At 47.5% G+C, this 18,708-nt stretch overlaps 7 protein-coding genes across 9 annotated transcripts; 2 read left to right on the top strand and 5 right to left on the bottom strand.

Annotated features, from left to right (window-relative positions):
* Positions 1 to 523: 523 nt before the first annotated feature.
* On the bottom strand, positions 524 to 3,668 carry SPPG_04545 (HAL protein kinase). The gene is made up of 10 exons (XM_016752781.1): positions 3,122 to 3,668; positions 2,815 to 3,057; positions 1,911 to 2,754; positions 1,748 to 1,843; positions 1,519 to 1,616; positions 1,382 to 1,455; positions 1,181 to 1,320; positions 1,060 to 1,121; positions 863 to 995; positions 524 to 801 (listed from the first exon to the last, which is right to left on the bottom strand). The coding sequence occupies exons 2-10, from the start codon at positions 3,033 to 3,035 to the stop codon at positions 646 to 648; spliced, it is 1,824 nt and encodes a 607-aa protein (XP_016608250.1). The 5' UTR covers positions 3,036 to 3,057; positions 3,122 to 3,668; the 3' UTR covers positions 524 to 645.
* A 910-nt stretch (positions 3,669 to 4,578) lies between these two features.
* SPPG_04544 (uncharacterized protein) lies at positions 4,579 to 6,720 on the top strand. The gene is made up of 6 exons (XM_016752780.1): positions 4,579 to 5,040; positions 5,113 to 5,352; positions 5,420 to 5,740; positions 5,800 to 5,959; positions 6,026 to 6,252; positions 6,311 to 6,720. The coding sequence occupies exons 1-6, from the start codon at positions 4,828 to 4,830 to the stop codon at positions 6,503 to 6,505; spliced, it is 1,356 nt and encodes a 451-aa protein (XP_016608249.1). The 5' UTR covers positions 4,579 to 4,827; the 3' UTR covers positions 6,506 to 6,720.
* A 76-nt stretch (positions 6,721 to 6,796) lies between these two features.
* On the bottom strand, positions 6,797 to 8,800 carry SPPG_04543. Of its 2 annotated transcripts, none has more exons than XM_016752779.1 (6): positions 8,742 to 8,800; positions 8,626 to 8,683; positions 8,534 to 8,563; positions 8,400 to 8,477; positions 8,274 to 8,342; positions 6,797 to 8,217 (listed from the first exon to the last, which is right to left on the bottom strand). In XM_016752779.1, the coding sequence occupies exons 2-6, from the start codon at positions 8,639 to 8,641 to the stop codon at positions 6,896 to 6,898; spliced, it is 1,515 nt and encodes a 504-aa protein (XP_016608248.1). In that variant the 5' UTR covers positions 8,642 to 8,683; positions 8,742 to 8,800; the 3' UTR covers positions 6,797 to 6,895. The 2 variants fall into 2 exon arrangements, with proteins under 2 accessions (XP_016608248.1, XP_016608247.1); XM_016752778.1 differs by having other exon boundaries at positions 8,274 to 8,336.
* Positions 8,801 to 9,783: 983 nt separating this feature from the next.
* Positions 9,784 to 10,702, top strand: SPPG_04542 (uncharacterized protein). The gene is made up of 2 exons (XM_016752777.1): positions 9,784 to 9,889; positions 9,947 to 10,702. Exons 1-2 carry the CDS (start codon positions 9,875 to 9,877, stop codon positions 10,547 to 10,549), a joined length of 618 nt encoding a protein of 205 aa, XP_016608246.1. The 5' UTR covers positions 9,784 to 9,874; the 3' UTR covers positions 10,550 to 10,702.
* Positions 10,703 to 10,909: 207 nt separating this feature from the next.
* On the bottom strand, positions 10,910 to 12,746 carry SPPG_04541. Of its 2 annotated transcripts, XM_016752775.1 has the most exons (2): positions 12,692 to 12,746; positions 10,910 to 12,378 (listed from the first exon to the last, which is right to left on the bottom strand). In XM_016752775.1, the coding sequence occupies exon 2, from the start codon at positions 12,301 to 12,303 to the stop codon at positions 11,140 to 11,142; it is 1,164 nt and encodes a 387-aa protein (XP_016608244.1). In that variant the 5' UTR covers positions 12,304 to 12,378; positions 12,692 to 12,746; the 3' UTR covers positions 10,910 to 11,139. The 2 variants fall into 2 exon arrangements, with proteins under 2 accessions (XP_016608244.1, XP_016608245.1); XM_016752776.1 differs by lacking the exon at positions 12,692 to 12,746 and having other exon boundaries at positions 10,910 to 12,591.
* A 1,602-nt stretch (positions 12,747 to 14,348) lies between these two features.
* On the bottom strand, positions 14,349 to 14,889 carry SPPG_09202 (uncharacterized protein). Its single transcript, XM_016757359.1, has one exon. The coding sequence runs from the start codon at positions 14,817 to 14,819 to the stop codon at positions 14,391 to 14,393; it is 429 nt and encodes a 142-aa protein (XP_016608243.1). The 5' UTR covers positions 14,820 to 14,889; the 3' UTR covers positions 14,349 to 14,390.
* Positions 14,890 to 15,755: 866 nt separating this feature from the next.
* On the bottom strand, positions 15,756 to 16,372 carry SPPG_09201 (uncharacterized protein; the record flags this gene model as incomplete). The annotated part of the gene is made up of 2 exons (XM_016757358.1): positions 15,756 to 16,308; positions 16,332 to 16,372. The coding sequence occupies 2 exons, from the start codon at positions 16,370 to 16,372 to the stop codon at positions 15,756 to 15,758; spliced, it is 594 nt and encodes a 197-aa protein (XP_016608242.1).
* Positions 16,373 to 18,708: the final 2,336 nt, after the last annotated feature.

The raw sequence follows: 18,708 nt of genomic DNA, 5'->3' as shown, positions 1-18,708 counted from the left end.
GTATGGCCATACTCTTGCGGCATCAGCCATTGGAAATACCAATGAACAAATGCGTTAGGTCTATAACGTAAAGGTACCCTTTCCACATTGCTCACCACATGGCGCAAAAAACCCTCTAGTTCATACTTTGTATGCAAAGTGATATACTGAAACTACTCCATCACGGTTACCATACAACATCCTCAACATCCTCATCCCAGATCTGAACCGTGTTGACACGATGGATAGGTGTTGTTGTTCACAATCTTGGTCAGAGTACCCTGCATGCGGCAATGTCAGTCAACCCTGCAAATACGTGCTGTATAAAGTATAGCATTTTTGCATGTGCATTATCGAGTGTGCATTCGTGAAAGGTCTCATCCGCCCATGTTTTGATTGGCGGGCAAACCATTGCAGTAAGCAGATGGCTGTGTAGACCCAGAACACCATCCCAAAAAACTACACACGGGATAGAATTGGATGGTCCACACTGTATCAAAAACCCCGTACTCCAGTTCCACAAGGAACATTCACAAAACCACATAAAACAAAACAAAATAAAAGTTGTATTATACCACACTAGACAATATACCAAAAGATCCAGTATCCCAAAAATCTTCAACGCTTTTTTCAAAAGACTCATCGTCAAAGTTCCACCATCCACCATCAACGCTTCAACGCACTCGCCGTACAAACATGTTTATGACCAACACCCTCATTCGGGGATTCCTCATGACAGACGGGGATACTCTTGAACCATTCGTCCTCCAAGAGTTCCTTGATGGTGACACGTTTAGCGGGGTTAGGCTCCAGAATGCGGTACTGTCCGATTAAATGAGTCAAATTTGTCTCAACACTACATCGATAAAAAGAGGGGACGTACCATCAATCGACGTGGTCCCGGGGGTAAGCGATCTAGTGGCCAGAATTTCCCCTTGTTCTCGAGAAAGTGCTTGTAGCGGGGGTCGCTCGGTACAGCGGCTTTCCAGGGTATAGAGTTATAGATCATAACATAGCTATTCCAGGGAGCGGTGAGTATCGGCCGGTTGTGGACAATGGCAATGCATAATGGATACATACTAGATGATACCAATGGACCAGACATCCACAAGCTCTGAATCATATTCGCTTGTTTCAAATTCCTGTCAAGATTACATGCATAAGAGATTGCTCAGACCAAAAGTAGGTGTGGCCAACATACCTCGGGAGCAATGTACGGTCCGGACCCACACAACCCTTTAGCTTTCCGGGTGAGACTACAGAAAGGTGTACGGAAGACTTCCGAGACGCCGAAATCAGTAATCTTGAGGATCCGTCCAGACTTATCCAAAAGGAGATTTTCTAAAAGTGGCCAGTGAGACACTGCTCTGGGTCAAGAAATGCTGCATCATAACAAACATACCAGGTTTCAGATCACGATGGGCGACACCCATAGAGTGCAAGTACGCGACACCTTGCACGAGCTGTTTGAAGTAACTATCCAAGCAAGAATGTTACTCTCAACTATAGGTACGACGTAATCAATCAAAAGGCACGTACCAATTAACCTCTATAACGTCCTTCAGAGACCCACAGTGAATCCGTCCAAACAAGTCGCCCCCTGCACAGTACTCCATCACGACACACCAATGCCGTTTCTAGAGAAACGGGAAGCGCCGAGAGTGGAGTAACACGTGAGCAAAATACACGAAAAGGACGAGTATTGTGCAGAGACGAGGGCAACAGTATGCAAAGGGGGAGGTAAGGTGCAGTAGGCCCAACACTCTACCTCGTCTTGAATCAAGTCCACAGTAGTCACAACGTTCTCATGATGGAGTGTAGAACTGATACAGAATTCGGCAACGAGCTTTTTCACATACTCTTTCTGCCAAGCACACAGCACACCTTGATCAGAAGACGTCACGAATGCAAAGGCGGGATGGTAAACAGACCTGCGTCTCATTCTTGCGGCGCTTACGAAACTCTTTGATGGCGAGCTTCTTTTCCTTATTGTCGGCAGGACAACACAAGCGAACGACCGCATTCGCACCTCTACCAAGAATCTCTTCCTTGCGTCCGTATTTGGTGAGCGAGTTCTCAGACAAGGACCTCATCATGGCCGGCTTGTCATCCGCACCGGGGCTAGGAGGACCTGCGGTACGAGCATGACTTTCGGCGGCTTTCCCAGCGACAGCATGCTTCTTTTGTCGCGCATGCATAATGAGATCCTTGAACAGATTGTGAGAATGTTCAACTTTGGTTTCCACTTCCGAGTCACTGCTCTTGCTACTGTCGTCAGAGCTGTACTCGAGCGGGGCAGCGACGGGATTGATGCCAGGGCTCGTAGGCGCAGATTGACTCTTGGGCTTCCTACCACCGTGAAGCAGGTCGTAAAAGATGTTGGACTTTGATGTCGAACGCTTGGGTTGAGCCGGTTCAGGCTCTGTCTCGGAGCCACTACCCTCAGTATCCGACGCTCCCTTGAACATGGAAGGACCGCGGTGTTTGGGCTTTTCCTTGGTCGAGACACTGCGACGGGTCAAATCATTAAGTTCCACTTTGCGCATTGCTTCCGTGAGACTGTTCTGTCGACGACGTGGGCGTCCAAAGAATCCTTCCGTATCAGACTCATCCGAGTGTTCACCTTCGGACTCTGCCTCACTGCCACTGCCATAGGACCGGCGCGAACGACCAAAGACAGGCTCTCCGTCGGATTCCCCCGGATGGAAGATGCGGTATAGAATATTACGACGAGGCGGGACTGGAAAGGTGATGCTACTAGGTGAAGGAGGTCGCCTGTACGTCATACATGTCAGATCCACGAAGAATAACAATGTCAACACTGTGAGTACTCACCCCTTATCGTCAGCCACACCGGACACGGTCGATGCTCCCGAGACTGAGCCATTACTACTGCTCACTGGGGCTGGCGGAGGTCTACCAGCCGCACCGCTTGGATTTCTCGATGGTGCCTTGTGAGACGCCACAGATGATTGTCTGGAGGCCACGCTGGGATGCCTGTGCGTGGGCTTTTCTACCAAACCAGGCGTCCAAATTTCAGTTGCGAATGTAGCCATCTTTGTTTCTTGTGTTATAAGACTGGAATATAATGTCAGCTCAAATGTCTTTCACGCCAAATCTCCACAAAACTTTGACTGCTCACCTTGAACTTGTTCACTCCCGTGCTAATTTACAAAAAGAATATCAAAGGTATATGTGCTTACTGTGTACTACGTTTGCTTCTTGATTGATTTATACTTTCACACACTATATTACAACGTTGACTGCCAGGACCGTTTAGCTCCCCAGCACAGCGCAGGCCAAAGAACCGATTTCGCCGAGAAGGAATGTTGGAAAAAGAGGACTTTGAAAAATCACCGACCAACGAAAAAGAAGAGGCTTCTGGGATCGGAGTTTTTGATAGCTATACAATGAAATTCTCTCCAGAACAGAATTGCACAAGCAAGCTCGGAAGAAGGAGCAACAAAAATACGATGCCGTCACCGGAAGGGCTGGTCGCTTCTATATTCGGGAACGACCGACTCTTTCCCTGTCGCGCAATTCAACCTCTCGACTTTTGCGAATGTTAATCAAAACGTTTTTGCAGTGCGGTGGATAGAACGACATTTGACAAAAGTTGATGAACCCAATGCTGGGGGGATGTTTTGTGTTTTTCTTCCCGTCGTTTTGTAACGAAGGGCAGCGGCCTCTTTACAAAAGGGATTATAACGGACCTTTGGAAGGGCTATACATTGAACATTTTATAGACTCTCACGTGAATTGCCAAGTTCTTAGGAATTTGATGTTATCACCGCGTATTTCCTGACGGTTTTCAGGTGAACATTCAATATTGCGCCACGTCAGGCGATTATGTCATTGGCACTGCGCCTCATACAAGTGTTCCGCTGGGACGACGTTTCAATGTGGATTTTTGTTCAGTTTTGCTTATGCGGGGGGACCTATGGATTTTACTCCAGCCCACTCCGCCAACGCACTTTTCGCGCAGTCTCCGAATGCTCCGTTTTATGGAACAGGGCGTTAGATTTCTGGTGGGGGGCAGCGTAACCCTTTCCCACTCTTCGCAGAGGAGGAATGGGGCAGGGACCAGAGCATGAAGAAGACAAGGACCCTTTCGTACGTCCACGACATCCACTACGAGCAGGTGATCGTGGTGTATGGAACAAAAGAGGTCTCAGGAAACAAATTGGACTACAAGGTCCTTTTTCATCTCGGATCCACCTATTCCCGGTGCAGCAGAATAAAGAATTGGGTGGCTATTCGACAGGATGCTAATTGGGCCGTATGGCAGTAAACGATAAGGCCTTGCAATCTAACTCTAGGGCATTTTCCAGTACATGCTATTGATGTGAACAAGCAAATGCAACGCTTGCTAACCGAGTCCATTACCATGTCGGATCCACCGGTACCCAGTGCATCAGAATAATAAACTTTGTTGCTATTTGACAGGATGAGAGTTCATATGCCCATAATCAGATTCTTTTGCAATGCATGCTTTTGGACATTCAAAAATGAACTTTTGCTACTTTGTCCCTTGAAAGTGTTTACTGCCTTCCAGAACAGCCTTTCGAAGGTCAAGTGACATTATCCATCAGACAAAACATTTAAGGCCTTTTTAACAAAGGATTTTTGCCCATCCAATCCAATCCTACACAAAAGAGTTAAGCCAGACGAATACAAGAAAGAACCATTGGCGATCCCAACAAACTTAAGAGAACCCACAAAAAAAAAAAAAAAAGACTCGATAACCCAACGCGTGTTTCATCGAGTAATCAAAAAGCCCCCAAAACCGCTGTAAAAGGCGACGCAGCCATTACATTCTTGTCAGCATCTTGATGGCCACCATTCGGTATGTCCTCCTCAGAATTCCTAACACCGCAAGGCAGTCCCACGACCACACCCCGCACATCCCGAACCCAATACGCAGCCCTCCCAGATGATGAAGAAGCAGATTCGGATCACCTATCGGATAATGTCCTAGACGAAGCGAGACCGACGGGAACGTTTGGATCATCTTGTGTGAATATTTGTAATACGATATTAGGGTCTGGGATGTTGGCTATGGTGTGTATCATTTTACATTCCTTTATTCAACTGAAAATGTTACGTTTTGCTGAACGTTCTTCAATGGGGTAGCCTTCGGCTATTGCAGGTGTTGGTCTCGGCCTTGGAATCATACTTATTGGACTCTCGGGGGCGGCATCGGCGTTTGGTTTAATCTTGTTGACACGGGTTGCAGCTCAAGTGGGGAGGAGTTCGTCGTTTAATGCATGTGCAAAACGGACATACCCGAATGCGGCAGTGTTTTTCGATGTGGCGATTGCGGTCAAGTGTTTTGGGGTGTCGGTTTCGTATTTGGTTATTTGTGGGGATTTGGTGAGTTTCTTTTGTGTGTGTGTGCATTGCAGTCTGTATTCATGCTGCTTCTTTTATTCCTATCTAGTTACCAAAGGTGGTTGAAGGCTTTGCACCAGGGACACCACAAGACTCTATACTCCGCACCAAACTCTTTTGGATATCTCTTTCTCTCCTCCTCGTCTCCCCCTTTTGTTTCCTCTCCCGTCTCGATTCCCTTCGATACACATCCGCCTTTGCCCTCCTCTCCGTCGTATACCTCCTCCTCATTGTCGTGTATTATTTCCTGGCGCCTACAAACGACATGCCACCACATGTACCTTGGGGGGATGTGAGGTGGTTTAAGGTGGATACAGCTTTTTTTGGGTATTTGCCGATTTTTGTGTTTGCGTTTACGTGTCATCAGAATGTGAGTATGGCATGTTGGACATGACGTGTACGTCGCAGTGTTATTTACGATTTTTGTAGATTTTCGCAGTATACAATGAACTCGACGATAATCGTCCCCAACGCATCACAGGCGTCATCTTGACATCCGTCGGGACAGCCTTTTCCGTGTACGAAACGATTGGCATATTGGGATACCTTACATTTGGAAACGAAGTAGCATCCAATATCATTGGCCAATGTAAACGTTTTTACCACTCATGTTTTCCCACTTGGTTAGTCTTTATTCACTCTTGACATATTACAGACCCACCCAGCCCATTTATCACCGGCGGCCAACTCGCCATCGCCCTCCTCGTCCTCCTATCCTACCCCCTCCAATGCCACCCCTGCCGCGCCTCTCTAGAAAAAATCCTAACCCACATCCGAAAGCCAGAAACAGAGGACCTATCATGGACGAAATGGGTAGGCATGACGGTGGTGATTATGGTAGGGAGTTTTGGGGCGGCTGTGCTGTTAAAGAATCTTGCAACGGTACGTATTCCACTGTTTGTTGGTCCTTTTTTGCGGGGTATTGATTTGATTTTGATAGGTTTTGGCCTATGTGGGCGCAACGGGTTCAACAACCATCTGCTACATCCTCCCCGGAATCTTTTATTACAAATTAACGGAAAATACACCATGGAATGCAACAAGGGTCGGTGCAGTCCTTCTTGCATTCACAGGATGCGTGATCATGGCGACGAGTTTGGGGAGTTTGATGGTTGGAGGTGGAGCTGGGCACTAAAAAAACGTCATGGTGGCATGATGTGCATGGCTATACAAGTGGGAAGGGAAATAGAAATAATATAACTGCAATGATGGAATTTTTACTGTAAGAGAAACAGTTTACAGGGATACGAGAAAATCTTAGCAAAAAAGCAACATTGTATTAAAAATAAACAAATGCGAATCGTTCTTTTTTGTCTACAGAAATGCTACTCGATGCGATACATTGTGAAGATAACACAGTCGGCACACGGATAGAACCGATAAAACAATGCCAAGCAAAAAAACGTTTTTAGCAAAAAACCCAAAACCCCTTGATAGTAACTGCACATTACATACACTTTACAAAAAAAAAAAAAAGAAAGCTTTTACAAAACCCCCAAATCCACAAACGCACAAAATACAAATTTCAAAAAGTCTCAAAAGCAAAAAGCCCCTGCAAAGAATCTTCCAAATCCTCCATCCCACCACTTGCACCAAGACCTCGTTTCCCCCCATCACCCGCCCCTTCACCCGGTTCACCACCGAACCCATCACACTCACCCAAAATATCCGAAAAATCAAAAGACCCACCAACAAAAGATCCCATCTCCATTTCAAGTGCTTGTTGGAGCAAGGTAGGTGACGTGGGAGTTTGATCCAATTCCGTCAAGAGTTGGTCCAAATCTGTTGGTGGGTCGGTTGGGAAGGGGGATGTGAGGAGGGTGGACCAGTCTAGTGCTTCCGTAAGAGGTTCCGTAGGTGGCTCCGTAGATAGTTCTGTAGTTGATTCCGTTATGGATTCAGTGGGTAGTTCTGTCGTTGATTCCGTAGGCGGTTCCGTATGTGATGTGTATGATTCAGTGGGGAGGTCAGTGGGGAGGTCAGTGGAAGGTTCAGCACGAACAAAACTATCAAAAATAGCTGTCCAGTCTTGTTGGTCCAATTCAAATGTTGGTTCCTTTGGACTCGCAAGGGGTGAACTCAACAAACTAATCACGGTGTCGTCTTTTCGGCGTTTAGAACGTGGCGTGTGATCGACTGTCGTGGCCTTGCGTTTTCGTGGACGAAGGGACTTGTGTGTGTTATCGACAAAGGTCCAATCGCTTTCACGGGAAGTCGCATCAGATGTGAGTTCATGGCTGATATCGGGGGTGGTTAGATCGGAGGGGGAAAAGAGCTCGGAGACTGTGGTGGGTTTGGTCGGTGTGTCAAGGACGATGGATGTGGGCGGTCGGGGTGGGCTGTCAAGCAAGATTACTGCGGAGGGTTTCGAGGGTTTGGGGGTAGGGCTGGAGACAAGGATGGGATCTGAGGGTCGTGGGGGACTGTCGAGATTGATGGGAGACAATGCTGTGCGATGGGTCGGTGCCGGTGGTGGGACAGGCTTCACAGCGCGTGGAGGTTTCCGCGGTGGAGAATCCAGTACAAGCATTTTAGGAGAGACACCAGACATACTGGTGGGTTTCAAGGAAGGACTCGTGGCAGGTGACATGCTCCGCTCCAGTGACCTCGGACTCGTCTTTTTCGCCGCACGTCGATTCTGGAACCAAACCTGAACCTGCCGCTCCGCCATGCCCAATCGTTCCGCCAAGGCCCTTTTCTCGTCCCTAGTGGGTATTTCGGTGTGGGTAAAGAATTCATTGAGGATGGACAGTTGCTCCTTTGTGGTCCGAAAGCGACGTCGGACCACTCGCTTGTTGTAGCCTTGAATAAAGACCAGTTTGCGTTTTGAGCGGTGTGGGGAGACCGCTGGTGATGTCATCAGTACGATGGAATAACCAAATATGAAATAGGCTGAATTGTACCTCTTGCGGGACTGCTAGCCCGACTACAGGCACTTGAACTCTTTTGAGGGCACTCCGTGGCTCCTGCAGCTGATGAGCTATAAACTACCAAAAAGACAAAAAAACAAAATACAGCCAAAAACACACCTATATTGGCCTCGCCATTAACAACAGAAAAAGGTGCTCGACCCGAAAGCGGCTCACGACCACGCTCGACACTTTGACCTACAAAAAATGCATATGAGCCATTATCCTAAACACTGTTCCATGTTTGCTCATACCCTCTTTACCAGTATGCACACGGTTCTCTACTACCAACAAAGTAGGATTTAACAGCAGCACACGTACATGATGCAAATAGCACCACACTCACCTCTATTCTCGTCCATGATTTTCTTTACAATGCTAGCTTGATGAACATGAGTGAATGCCTATGATAAAAGTCAGCAAAACAGCAACAATCAAGAACAAACACCACATGACCATTACCCAACAAACCAAAAAACACAAACAACGGAAACGAAAACACGTCCGAGATGAAAGCAACCGTTTTGCGCGTGCATGAAAACCTCAACGACGACCAGCCAACGCGCGGAGGTCGGCATTCCAATGAGCAAATGTGGATGGAGTGTGGGCGTGTCCGAATGCGTGTCCGAATGTCCGATGGGGTGTGACATCAGCGTATGACATCAGCTATGGGAACTGTCCGCAATCTTCCTACAAGGAAACGACAAGCATTGGCTACCAATAGCAGCGTCTAGAAACCTGACAGCTGCGATCATTGCTGCTGCCTTACGCATCTGTCGCCATATTACGTATTCCGTAAACAAAAAAGAATGTGCCTAGAGTCCAGACGGCATGCATATCAAGGGAACTGCATGCATGTACATGACGTTTTCCCCTATCATCAATTTGAGAATCATGTTCTAACTCTATGGAAACTCTCACCACAATGGTCTTTATGATCACTTTTGAAAATACAAATTGAAAGCAAGATATAACCCAGCGCTCGTTCCTTCCCTTAAACAACCCGTTTCTGCATAAACCAGCAAATTACCCAAAATACTGAATGATTAACAGGGCAAAATCCATACAAACACAATAATATAATTAACTGAAACGTCTCCAAATGGGCAATACTGCACCGCGCGTACAGATCCCTACGGCATGTCCTGAATGCCCCACATATCCCCTTATATCATAAAAGCCATGGAGAATCCCATGTAGAATCACATACCACATTCCAATCCGTCACCGATATGAAGAGAAACTTAAGGACATGTCATCCGTGTTAGAGACGGATATTGACAAGACATTGCTATACACAAGTGTACATATCATCATAATCTCATATCCAAACCCACAAATCACAAAAACGCTCACTGTCAAAAACCCCCCATCAGAAAAAAAAAAAGAACACTTATAGGAAATGACGCAACAAGCATACGCTGACATGTGAAAAATACGCGCAAGTTGATGATGTCATGTCCGAGTGGAGATCGTTACTGGAGGAGGGTTATAAAAGGAAGACGAATGTGTCGTCAAGGGCATTTCAACATTGAATCCAGTCTTTTAAAGAAACTATCCTAAAAGAGTCTTTCTGAGAAAACACAACAAGAAAAATGTCGAGCAACCAGGTAAGCAAATCATCATGTCATCACAATAAACAACAAGAAACTCACATAAAAAAACAGAGCGCAACCGAAAAAGCCCAAAACCTGGCATCCCAAACCTACGCCAAAGCCGTCGAAACGGGCCAATCCGCCAAATCCACCGCCCAAGAAACGATCGAAACAACCGCAGACCGTGTCCAAAACTCTAGTGCAAAAGCAGCTTACGACCGTGCTTCGAACCGCGCATACGAAGCCACAGAAGCCGTTACAGAAAAAGCCGGTCAAGCAGCCCAGAAAGCTAAAGAAGGTGTTCAAGAGACTGCTAGGCCCTTCCAGGGGGCAACGGGAACATTGGCGTCGCATGCCGGACAAGCTTACAATGAGGCCGCCGAGCACCCCACTGCTGGGATTTCCAAAGTCGCTGATTCGGCTGTGGGATTGACGGCTCAAGCTATCGATACTGGTGTGCAAGCTACCGCTGCTACCGTTGGGAGTGCAAGGGGAGTTGCTGGGACTGTGGTGGGAGCTGCCGCGGATGTGGCGGGTAAGGTTGTGAATACGGCTGCCAATGTTGCTGGGGCTGCTGTTGGGGCTGGGGTTGGTGTCACGAGTGCAACGTTTGATGCTGCCAAGAATGTTGTCGGGTTGGGTGGAAAGAAGGAGGAAGGGGAGGAAAAGCATTAGGTGTGCTGGCCAGGAATGGGATTTAGGTATATTTTGATGGTGGTGGCATATTTGGTTTAGGAGTATACGTATGGTGTGAGAAGTAGCGTGGTTCAACGATTCTAATTGCCAGGTGTGTGGTGCGTTTGTAAATACATATTTTGCAGTATCCGCTTTTGTGTGTTTTTCCCTTTTGCATCATATGTTTTTTTCCAATACTGAATCGGCTCAGGCAAGGTTAACTCGTTTCCGGTTCTTATGATCTCGCCCTTGTCACTCTGGCAGCAACGAATTCACCAAAACTGTGCGCTGTGCCCTTGCAAGTCACAGACTTTTTCAAGACATTCCATTACTCAACAGTTTAAACCCCTTCATCTAGTCATAAAGTGTATATTGAAAACCCGTCCTCCCAGACTACATGTGTTATATGAGGCGGACCAAGCCATATTTGCTGTTACGCTATATCCCCCCTCCCTCTCGAAAAGCAAATCTACACCGTTTAATAAATAGTTGTTCTTGCAAAGCAATACCACGGGTATCTTTGCATGTCGCTAAATAAATAAGCATCGACCAAAGAGGCGCTCTACATTGAATAACCACCCGAACATTTGTTAATTCACCCAACTCGCTTCCTTTTCCGAAACCAGCATCACACTGACAACCGTCTCCTTGAATTCCTGGGTTTTACGCCGCGAGTATACACACCACACTCCGACGAGCAAGCCAGAAAGTGCCAAAAGAAGGGCATAGGCACCCAAAGGCGTCTCCTTGATCCACCGTCCAATCAAGACAAACAATTGTGCATCGCCTTGATGCCACGATGAGGCGCCAAGATGGGTAAACAATGGCGTCTCTGCCCGGCCGTTCACTCGATTACGTTCCCCACCGAGGACTTTGGTATCAATGGAACGCTGCGGGTAGAGTGTGTGCAAGGCGGAGAGGTACATGCACCCCGTTGAAAACATGACTGTTGGGTACGAAGAAAAAAAGTAGTGGTTGAATGTGGGGAGGTTTTGGACGAGGATGGACGTAAAGGGGTGGTGTGGGGTGGAGAGGATGATGGAATTGGAGAGCCCGACGGGGTGGGCTGAGGGAGTTACAAAGGGGAGTTTGCGGAGAGGATCTAGAGGCCGTTTGCAGTAGAGGTCCATGTCAAGGTATGCGCCGCCATAGGTGTAAAGGGCCAGGTATCGAATCGAATCGGCTTTCTGAATCGTGTAGGGATAGTTGAGCCAAGTCTCGAGGAACCACGGATATTCTTTGGCAATGAATTCTTGAGCATTGACGTCGTTCCAGGTCATAAAGGTGTAATCTGGGTGAATGGCCCGACAGGCTTGGGAAGCGTCTAGCCATTTTTGGGGCGGTGGGCCGGACATGCCGATCGTAACTTGGTGAATGATGGGAGGGATGAGGAAAGAGTCATTGTTTTGAGGGCCCCATGCGAGGGATTCGGTTGTTTGCTGGATATGCAGACGGGCTTCAAGGCGATCAGCGGGCGAGGCCGAGGTGTTTGATGCAGTGATGCGAGCTGAGATGAGGGCGGAGATATCAATGTTGGGGGGAGGAGGGAGTCCTTCCAAGTCGAGGGTGAAGCCGTCATTGTTTGTACCGACGTAGTTGACGGATCCGATGCGGAGAGACCAAGTGAGGAAGCAGTGCATAATGACGATGAATGCGTACAGCCATGACCGGAAGAGGATGCCGGTGGTTGTGATGGCGGCGAGGTACCCATACCGAGGACGAAAGCGCTGTGGCGAGACAGCAAACAGACGCATGGTGTGTCGCGCAACTACCTGAGTTGAACTTTGCAATGTTCTTTCTTGAAAAGCAAACCGACGACCCTAATTGTCCTACTCGCCAAAAAAAAAAAGAAAGTTTAAAAAAAGTTGAAAAAAACGTCAACACTTTCCACCATCGTCTTTTTGTTCTCCGACTGTCGGCACAACTGCAAACCCACTAGGTGATCGGCATGACTTGTCCCATCAACAAAAACCTTCTTTTTATCCGTAATACCACCAACTGACCGTCCCCATCAAAAAAAAGAAACTTTTGTCAAAACCAACTGCAGTTCCCATTACACATCCATAGGATCCCATGTCCTGATTTAACCCTTTGCTAAAAGACCAGCCAATGAAAATGCCTCCCAAATGAATTTCAACCTACCGTGCCAAAAGAGACTTGTAAGATGAACATGCAGTCCGTTACTGTTGCTATTCGTCTGTCCCCATGGGAATATTCCCATACAAACATCCCAAATACTTAAATATATTCTATAAATAATATGAAACTTTAACTTTAATCTTGTGAATCATCCGCGCATTTCTAAAACAAGGGACGGGTAAATTATTGTTCATTCTGTCTCTTGGCATGGATTTTTGATAATAGACAGAGAGAATAGACATGGATGGTATAGACACACACATGATTTTTATTCGCTTGGCGTTCCCATTTGGATCCAACTGCTACTAGTAGATATATCATTGACATGTATCTGAGTTGTTTCAGGAAATGTAGGAACAGATGGCAAATCACAAACAGACCCTTAAAGTGCACGTCGCTTGTTTGTTGCGCCAAGAGGTGTAGGCAGGACATGATTTCGTATGCAACAATGACATCTCGCAACAAGATTGAAAAAGAGAATTCTGCAGGCTTGAAAATTCCCAAAAAGCAGAAAAATGTTCAGCGAGTTTGTCTCAGGGCACCCTGTGAGATTCGAACTCACGCGGCTTTCGAAATTGGACTTCCAGACCAACTCCCTAACTGCTTCCGACAAAGGTGCTGCACAGAAAATGAGCAGTACGCAACCTTGTAGCTCTTTTAGCATGAACACAGCCGGGGCAAGGCTACGTACACACGCCTCCAAGAGTGCAGGCAGGATGATAATATCAGCCAGACTATTATGCACCCTGTGAAATTCTCACGCGGCTTTCGAAACTAGCCCAGCTTAAGGACCGCTTCCGACAAAGATGCTATTGAAAATATTCAGATATGAGAACGGCCCGACAGGCAGAGGCAAGCCATACGTAGGTACGTATACACGCCGCCAAGAGTCAGCGCAGGCAGGATTATCTCGTATGCGACAATGAGATTCGCCACAAGATTGTAAAGAGGATTCTGCACGCTTGAGAATACCCAAAAAAGCAAAAAGTTCTGAAGGCACTGTCAACAAAGCACCCTGTGAGATTCGAACTCACGCGGCTTTGGAAATTGGACTTTTAGACCAACTTCTTCACCGCTTCCGACAAAGGTGCTATTTAAAATGCGGCGAAGCTTTATCTGTTTTAGTATGAACTGCCCGAAAGGCAAGGGCAAACCGATGTACGCACGCCACCAAGAGTGTAGGCAGGATGATGAGACATTGTCTCGTATGCAACAATGAGGATCGCAACAAGATGGAAAAGAGAGTTCTGAAAGCTTGAGTATACCCCACAAGCAAAAAGATTGCATTAAGACCACCGTTTATGCACTCTGTGAGTTTCGAACTCACGCGGCTAAGGAGGCTGGACTTTCAGCCCAACTCCTTAACCCCTTCGGACAAAGGTGCTACACAATGTGAAACATTCGTTTACTTCAAATCATAATTAATGCTGTCGGGCACGCACGGGCAAGCCTAGATATACCCGCCGGCCAAGAGTGCGGGGCGGGCAGGATCATCTCGTATGGAACAATGAGAGTCGCAACAAGATTCAAAAAGAGACTCTTAACGCGTTCGATACCTCACAAGCAAAAAGTCGAGGCGCATGTTCTGAACGCACCCCGTGAGATTCAAACTCACACGGCTTTCGGAGACTGGACTTTAAGACGAACTCCTTAACCGCTCCGACAAAGGTGCTATACTAACCACACAGCTCGTCTTTTACCCTTAACAATCTCTTCTTCTCCCCCAACCCATCCATCCAACGTCAGTTTCAACTGGCCATACACAACGCCTCTCTGAATTCAAAATGTTTGCTTCTTTAGGTATGGGAGTCGTGGCTGTTATATGGACTTGCAAAACTGAAAATATCTGAGGACCACGTTTGAGCGGCCTCAAAAAGTGATAAATCCCGATTGTTACATAGTCGCACAGATCAAGAGGGAAGGAGAATACTACAGCGTTAGAGTACGTCCAGTGTATGGTTGGTCGCCTCTTTGCACTTATTTCTGATCGTTGTTTAATATCTGCAATCCTGACGTCCTCCTCAGGCTCCTCAGAATGATGGTAAACCACATTGCCAAGGTTAGCCATTGGGTAGACCCACCCTGATTCCGGGCATTTACGTGAGTACAAGTAAACGAGGTTATGTGACATGGCGGTTGAGAACGTAAATACACGCGGATGTCATGCGGCTGAGGAGGATGACGGGGCTTGTCAGTCTTTGGGCATATCCCATGTGTTTTCAAGAAATTCTGGCTGGAAAAAGACCGTAGTTGATCACACTAATATAGTTATGCCCAATAGTTGATGCCCGTGCAAAATACGCTCATCACCTATGGGAGGGACCGTTAGGAAACTTTCTCTTAACACCATGGGCAGAAGAGAAGGAGCGTCTGCAGCATGCCCAGAGGTCCATACTGGCACAGACTGCATATAGACAAACCGTCCGACAAGCGTAAGGCGATAGACACAAGAGGGTGCTATCGCTCAATGCTCCGTCTCAAATGCGATCGATCTCTGCAAAAATGGTCGAATGCGCAACATGCGAACTTCGCGAAGTGGAGATGGAATTCAAGAAGACAGACCGCCCGCTAGCGATCAGAAAACAATGATTCCCATGAGTTTGTTCACTAGAGGTCAGTAACTGCAAGTCGTTGCAGAGAATTTAGTATGTTTGCACACGGCGACTATCTTTTGTCTGTAGCTTTGTCTCTGAATACAGGTCGTTGTTCGTCTGTCCTTCCAGACTGGACGCTACAGCACGTTGCTGGCCATGGCATTGATCGTCATCTGCAAACCATTCTTTGGTCTGCCCTTGTTCGCCAGGACTTACGTTGCTGCATGTCGTGGGCTCTCACTGCGGGTGGAATGACCATTAGTACTGTACATACCACTCCACCACCATTAACCCCATTTATGGCACACTGCAACTGTATATGGTCTAATGAACTTTGGATAAGCCACGGCGCATGCGCGTATTTGATTGCATTATTACCCCTTTGACCCCTGGCTTTCTGGCCTTTATAAACCGTGCGCGTCCGCGTTCCGCGCCTTTCTTCACATCGAGTTCGGCATCCCTCTTGGCAGCTGCTATCTGTCTGTGACGGTAGCAGTGGTCCACTTTTGGAACTGCTTGCCAGCTCCACTCTGCGCCGGATCGGTCCCACTTCTGCGCCGAGCTGCTATGTTCACATGTCTGTGACGGTAGCAGCTCCACTTCTGCGCCGGACCGATCCCACTTCTGCGCCGAGCTGGAGCAGTTCCACTTTTTGCGCCGGATCGGTCCCACTTCTGCGCCGAGCTGCTATCTGTCTGTGGCGGTAGCAGCTCCACTTCTGCGCCGGACCGATCCCACTTTGCGCCGAACTGCTTGCCAGCTCCACTCTGCGCCGGATCGGTCCCACTTCTGCGCCGAGCTGCTATGTTCACATGTCTGTGACGGTGGCAGCTCCACTTCTGCGCCGGACCGATCCCACTTCTGCGCCGAGCTGGAGCAGTTCCACTTTTTGCGCCGGATCGGTCCCACTTCTGCGCCGAGCTGCTATCTGTCTGTGGCGGTAGCAGCTCCACTTCTGCGCCGGACCGATCCCACTTTGCGCCGAACTGCTTGCCAGCTCCACTCTGCGCCGGATCGGTCCCACTTCTGTGCGAGCTGGAGCAGTTCACTTTCTGAGGGATCCGCCGCCACTCCACTTTCCTTCTATCATTTCTCTAGATTCTCAAAACTCGCACAAGACGAAGAAGGTTGAATTACAGATTTGCTGCGCTCGACTCGGGTAAGTACGCGCTCCTCTTTAGGCACTTGCTCGTGCCCATCTGATTTTCTCTAGATTCTCAAGACTTGCGCAAGACGAAGAAGATTCAATCACAGATTTGCTGCCCCCGATTCAGGTAGGTGATCTTTCCAAACTCGATTTGACAACAAGAGCAACAGGCGCCATTGACGTTGTACATAGGCGAACAAGCTGAGAGAAGAGAGTGGTTGTTGCGGGCGACGATCAGGGTCATTGCGCGCAAAGTGCTGTACACCCAATATTTTCTTATGGGCTTTAGACGGAATATATGTAAATAGTGCAACAGCTCCCATATTGCCAGTTTATACATTTGTATCATGCATCAAATAGAACAGATGAAGCACATTTAATGGCGCACGCCTGGATGACGAAGGTGGGCCTTTACGGTGCCCACTGGATCTGTGCCGAGGGCTTTGGCTCCATCAACGGTGGAGGTGACGATGGGGTTGGGGGTGTAGGAGGTGATGGTGGTCGTGGCTCCTGTCACGACTACCTTTCCAAAGTCGATGGCTCCGTGGACCTTTCAACGTCGCAGGGAATGAGGAGCCACGACCACCTTTCCAAAGTCGATGGCCGTAGTGTGAAGGCGCTCTTTGCCGACGCAAGCATGCGTACGCTACTTTTCAGGGTTGTTGATTCCATGCTCGGTCCACACACAGTCGGCACAGAGGAATGCTTTCCACTTAAGATGTTGGCAGGGATCAATTCAATGGCTAGGACAAACAGACTTTCCATTCGTGGGTTTCAGACACTAGATATGCAAGGCTCGTGTCGAAGTATTGACTGTTAAGCATGGCAGGAAACAGTGCAGTGAGTGAAAGAAGTTAAATGTATGGCCTACTTTCCAGGAACTAGTGTGTGAGATCGTGCGTGTACCGCATTTGACAGACGACCTCAAAAAATAATAAGACATAAAGCAAATACCGCTACAGTACGGAAGCACTTTGCTATATACTTTATGATGTATATATCCCGGTAACAGGTCTTTACTTTGACTTTGTATTTTCAAACTACTGCATTTTTGGGCTCAATTCCTGGCGGCAAAAAAAGACCACTGGCCTTGGTAATTGCTATACAGTTAATAGCCATAAGGTAACAGTAATTTGGATGACGTTCAGTATATTGTAGTAACTAGGATGCTCTAATCCTAATGAGATAAATCAAGCAGATGGAACAACGGGCATGAGGAGAGCAAATGGTGGAGCTGTGGAGCGCCTTAAAATACTGTATCCGCATCAGGTCATGGTCATGTGCATACGATCATGTGACAACAAATCAAGAAGATCACGGGGCTAAATGATTGCAACCACAATAGACCAGTTCAAACCAGCTGATATGCTTTGAACACTGAACACTTCGATATACGAGTTGCAGTAAAGTATGATATGTGTACCGGAGATGCATTACTGGTTTGCTTTAGGGGGGTGATATACTGAAAAGGATGTGTCACTGGCTTCATAGCATTGCTATATAGGTGCACGAGTCGTGAGCAGTAGAATTGGAGATTTGTATTGACAGCTGGCAAAGGCAAAATAGTGCCGTATAGCGGGGTGTATGACCAGATGTACTGATTGGAAACCAGTGCATAGTCGTTGCGGTAGTAGTCATCATATCTAAGGTGTCCCTATGTGCACCCATATCCACTGCGAAATGCAATACTCGAGTTTTTTAATCAAAGCCTATGTACCGCGACATCATGGTTGATCGTTTTCCTGCGGTAAACGCTTTTCATTTGGGGTTGTGCACATTGAATGAACTGGTACTCGGTGTTAATTGGCCTGGCTTTCGGTTCCGTTCACCCGGGTTACCCGAATTTCTTGTAAAACAATTTTGCAACTGGTGCGAGGGATCAAATCAACGTTTTCTAACCAACACAGCAGGGGGTGGGATGACCTTGACGCCCGCACTTAAGAGGACAGCTCACATCCTTTGTATTCGGCCTCATCTACGATGCAAATAAGTCTTCGTCACGACATTGCAAGGGCTCTTCTTGTCTTGCGCACATCTTTCTAATTGCGGGCGGCCTTTGCACCGTGAGCCTTATATCTTCCCTGATATTGCTTGGAAGACGACATGAAAGGGCGTTTCAGTGTGCTACCTAGTTCGACCTGTCATCTAGACAAAATGCAAACAAAAGACATTTGAATCCAAGAAGCAAAGGTATGACTTGGCCTTTGCGGATTGCCCAGCGGCGGAAAGCGATTGTTGAGTACGTAGATGTGCGGAACTGGCCTCGGCGTCGTAGGTGT

Source organism: Spizellomyces punctatus, assembly GCF_000182565.1.
Source record: "Spizellomyces punctatus DAOM BR117 chromosome Unknown supercont1.7, whole genome shotgun sequence".
Taxonomy (NCBI): Eukaryota; Fungi; Chytridiomycota; class Chytridiomycetes; order Spizellomycetales; family Spizellomycetaceae; genus Spizellomyces; species Spizellomyces punctatus.
The sequence above is the reverse complement of the archived record's forward strand: the minus strand, read 5'-3'. Positions and strand labels throughout refer to the sequence as shown.

Bases quoted from the DNA above. Each gene is read 5' to 3' on its own strand.
- SPPG_04544 (XM_016752780.1), top strand. From the start codon at position 4,828: ATGTCCTCCTCAGAATTCCTAACACCGCAAGGCAGTCCCACGACCACA. The intron at 5,041-5,112 runs GTGTGTATCATT...TCAATGGGGTAG, and splicing joins GGTCTGGGATGTTGGCTATG to CCTTCGGCTATTGCAGGTGT. The intron at 6,253-6,310 runs GTACGTATTCCA...TGATTTTGATAG, and splicing joins TGTTAAAGAATCTTGCAACG to GTTTTGGCCTATGTGGGCGC.
- SPPG_09202 (XM_016757359.1), bottom strand. From the start codon at position 14,819: ATGTCACATAACCTCGTTTACTTGTACTCACGTAAATGCCCGGAATCA.
- SPPG_04543 (XM_016752779.1), bottom strand. The intron at 8,343-8,399 runs GTGTGTTTTTGG...ATAGCTCATCAG, and splicing joins TAATGGCGAGGCCAATATAG to CTGCAGGAGCCACGGAGTGC. The intron at 8,218-8,273 runs GTACAATTCAGC...TGACATCACCAG, and splicing joins GGCTAGCAGTCCCGCAAGAG to CGGTCTCCCCACACCGCTCA.
- SPPG_04545 (XM_016752781.1), bottom strand. From the start codon at position 3,035: ATGGCTACATTCGCAACTGAAATTTGGACGCCTGGTTTGGTAGAAAAG. The intron at 1,617-1,747 runs GTAGAGTGTTGG...CCGTTTCTCTAG, and splicing joins TGGACTTGATTCAAGACGAG to AAACGGCATTGGTGTGTCGT. The intron at 996-1,059 runs GTATGTATCCAT...TCCCTGGAATAG, and splicing joins TGGTCCATTGGTATCATCTA to CTATGTTATGATCTATAACT.
- SPPG_04541 (XM_016752775.1), bottom strand. From the start codon at position 12,303: ATGCGTCTGTTTGCTGTCTCGCCACAGCGCTTTCGTCCTCGGTATGGG.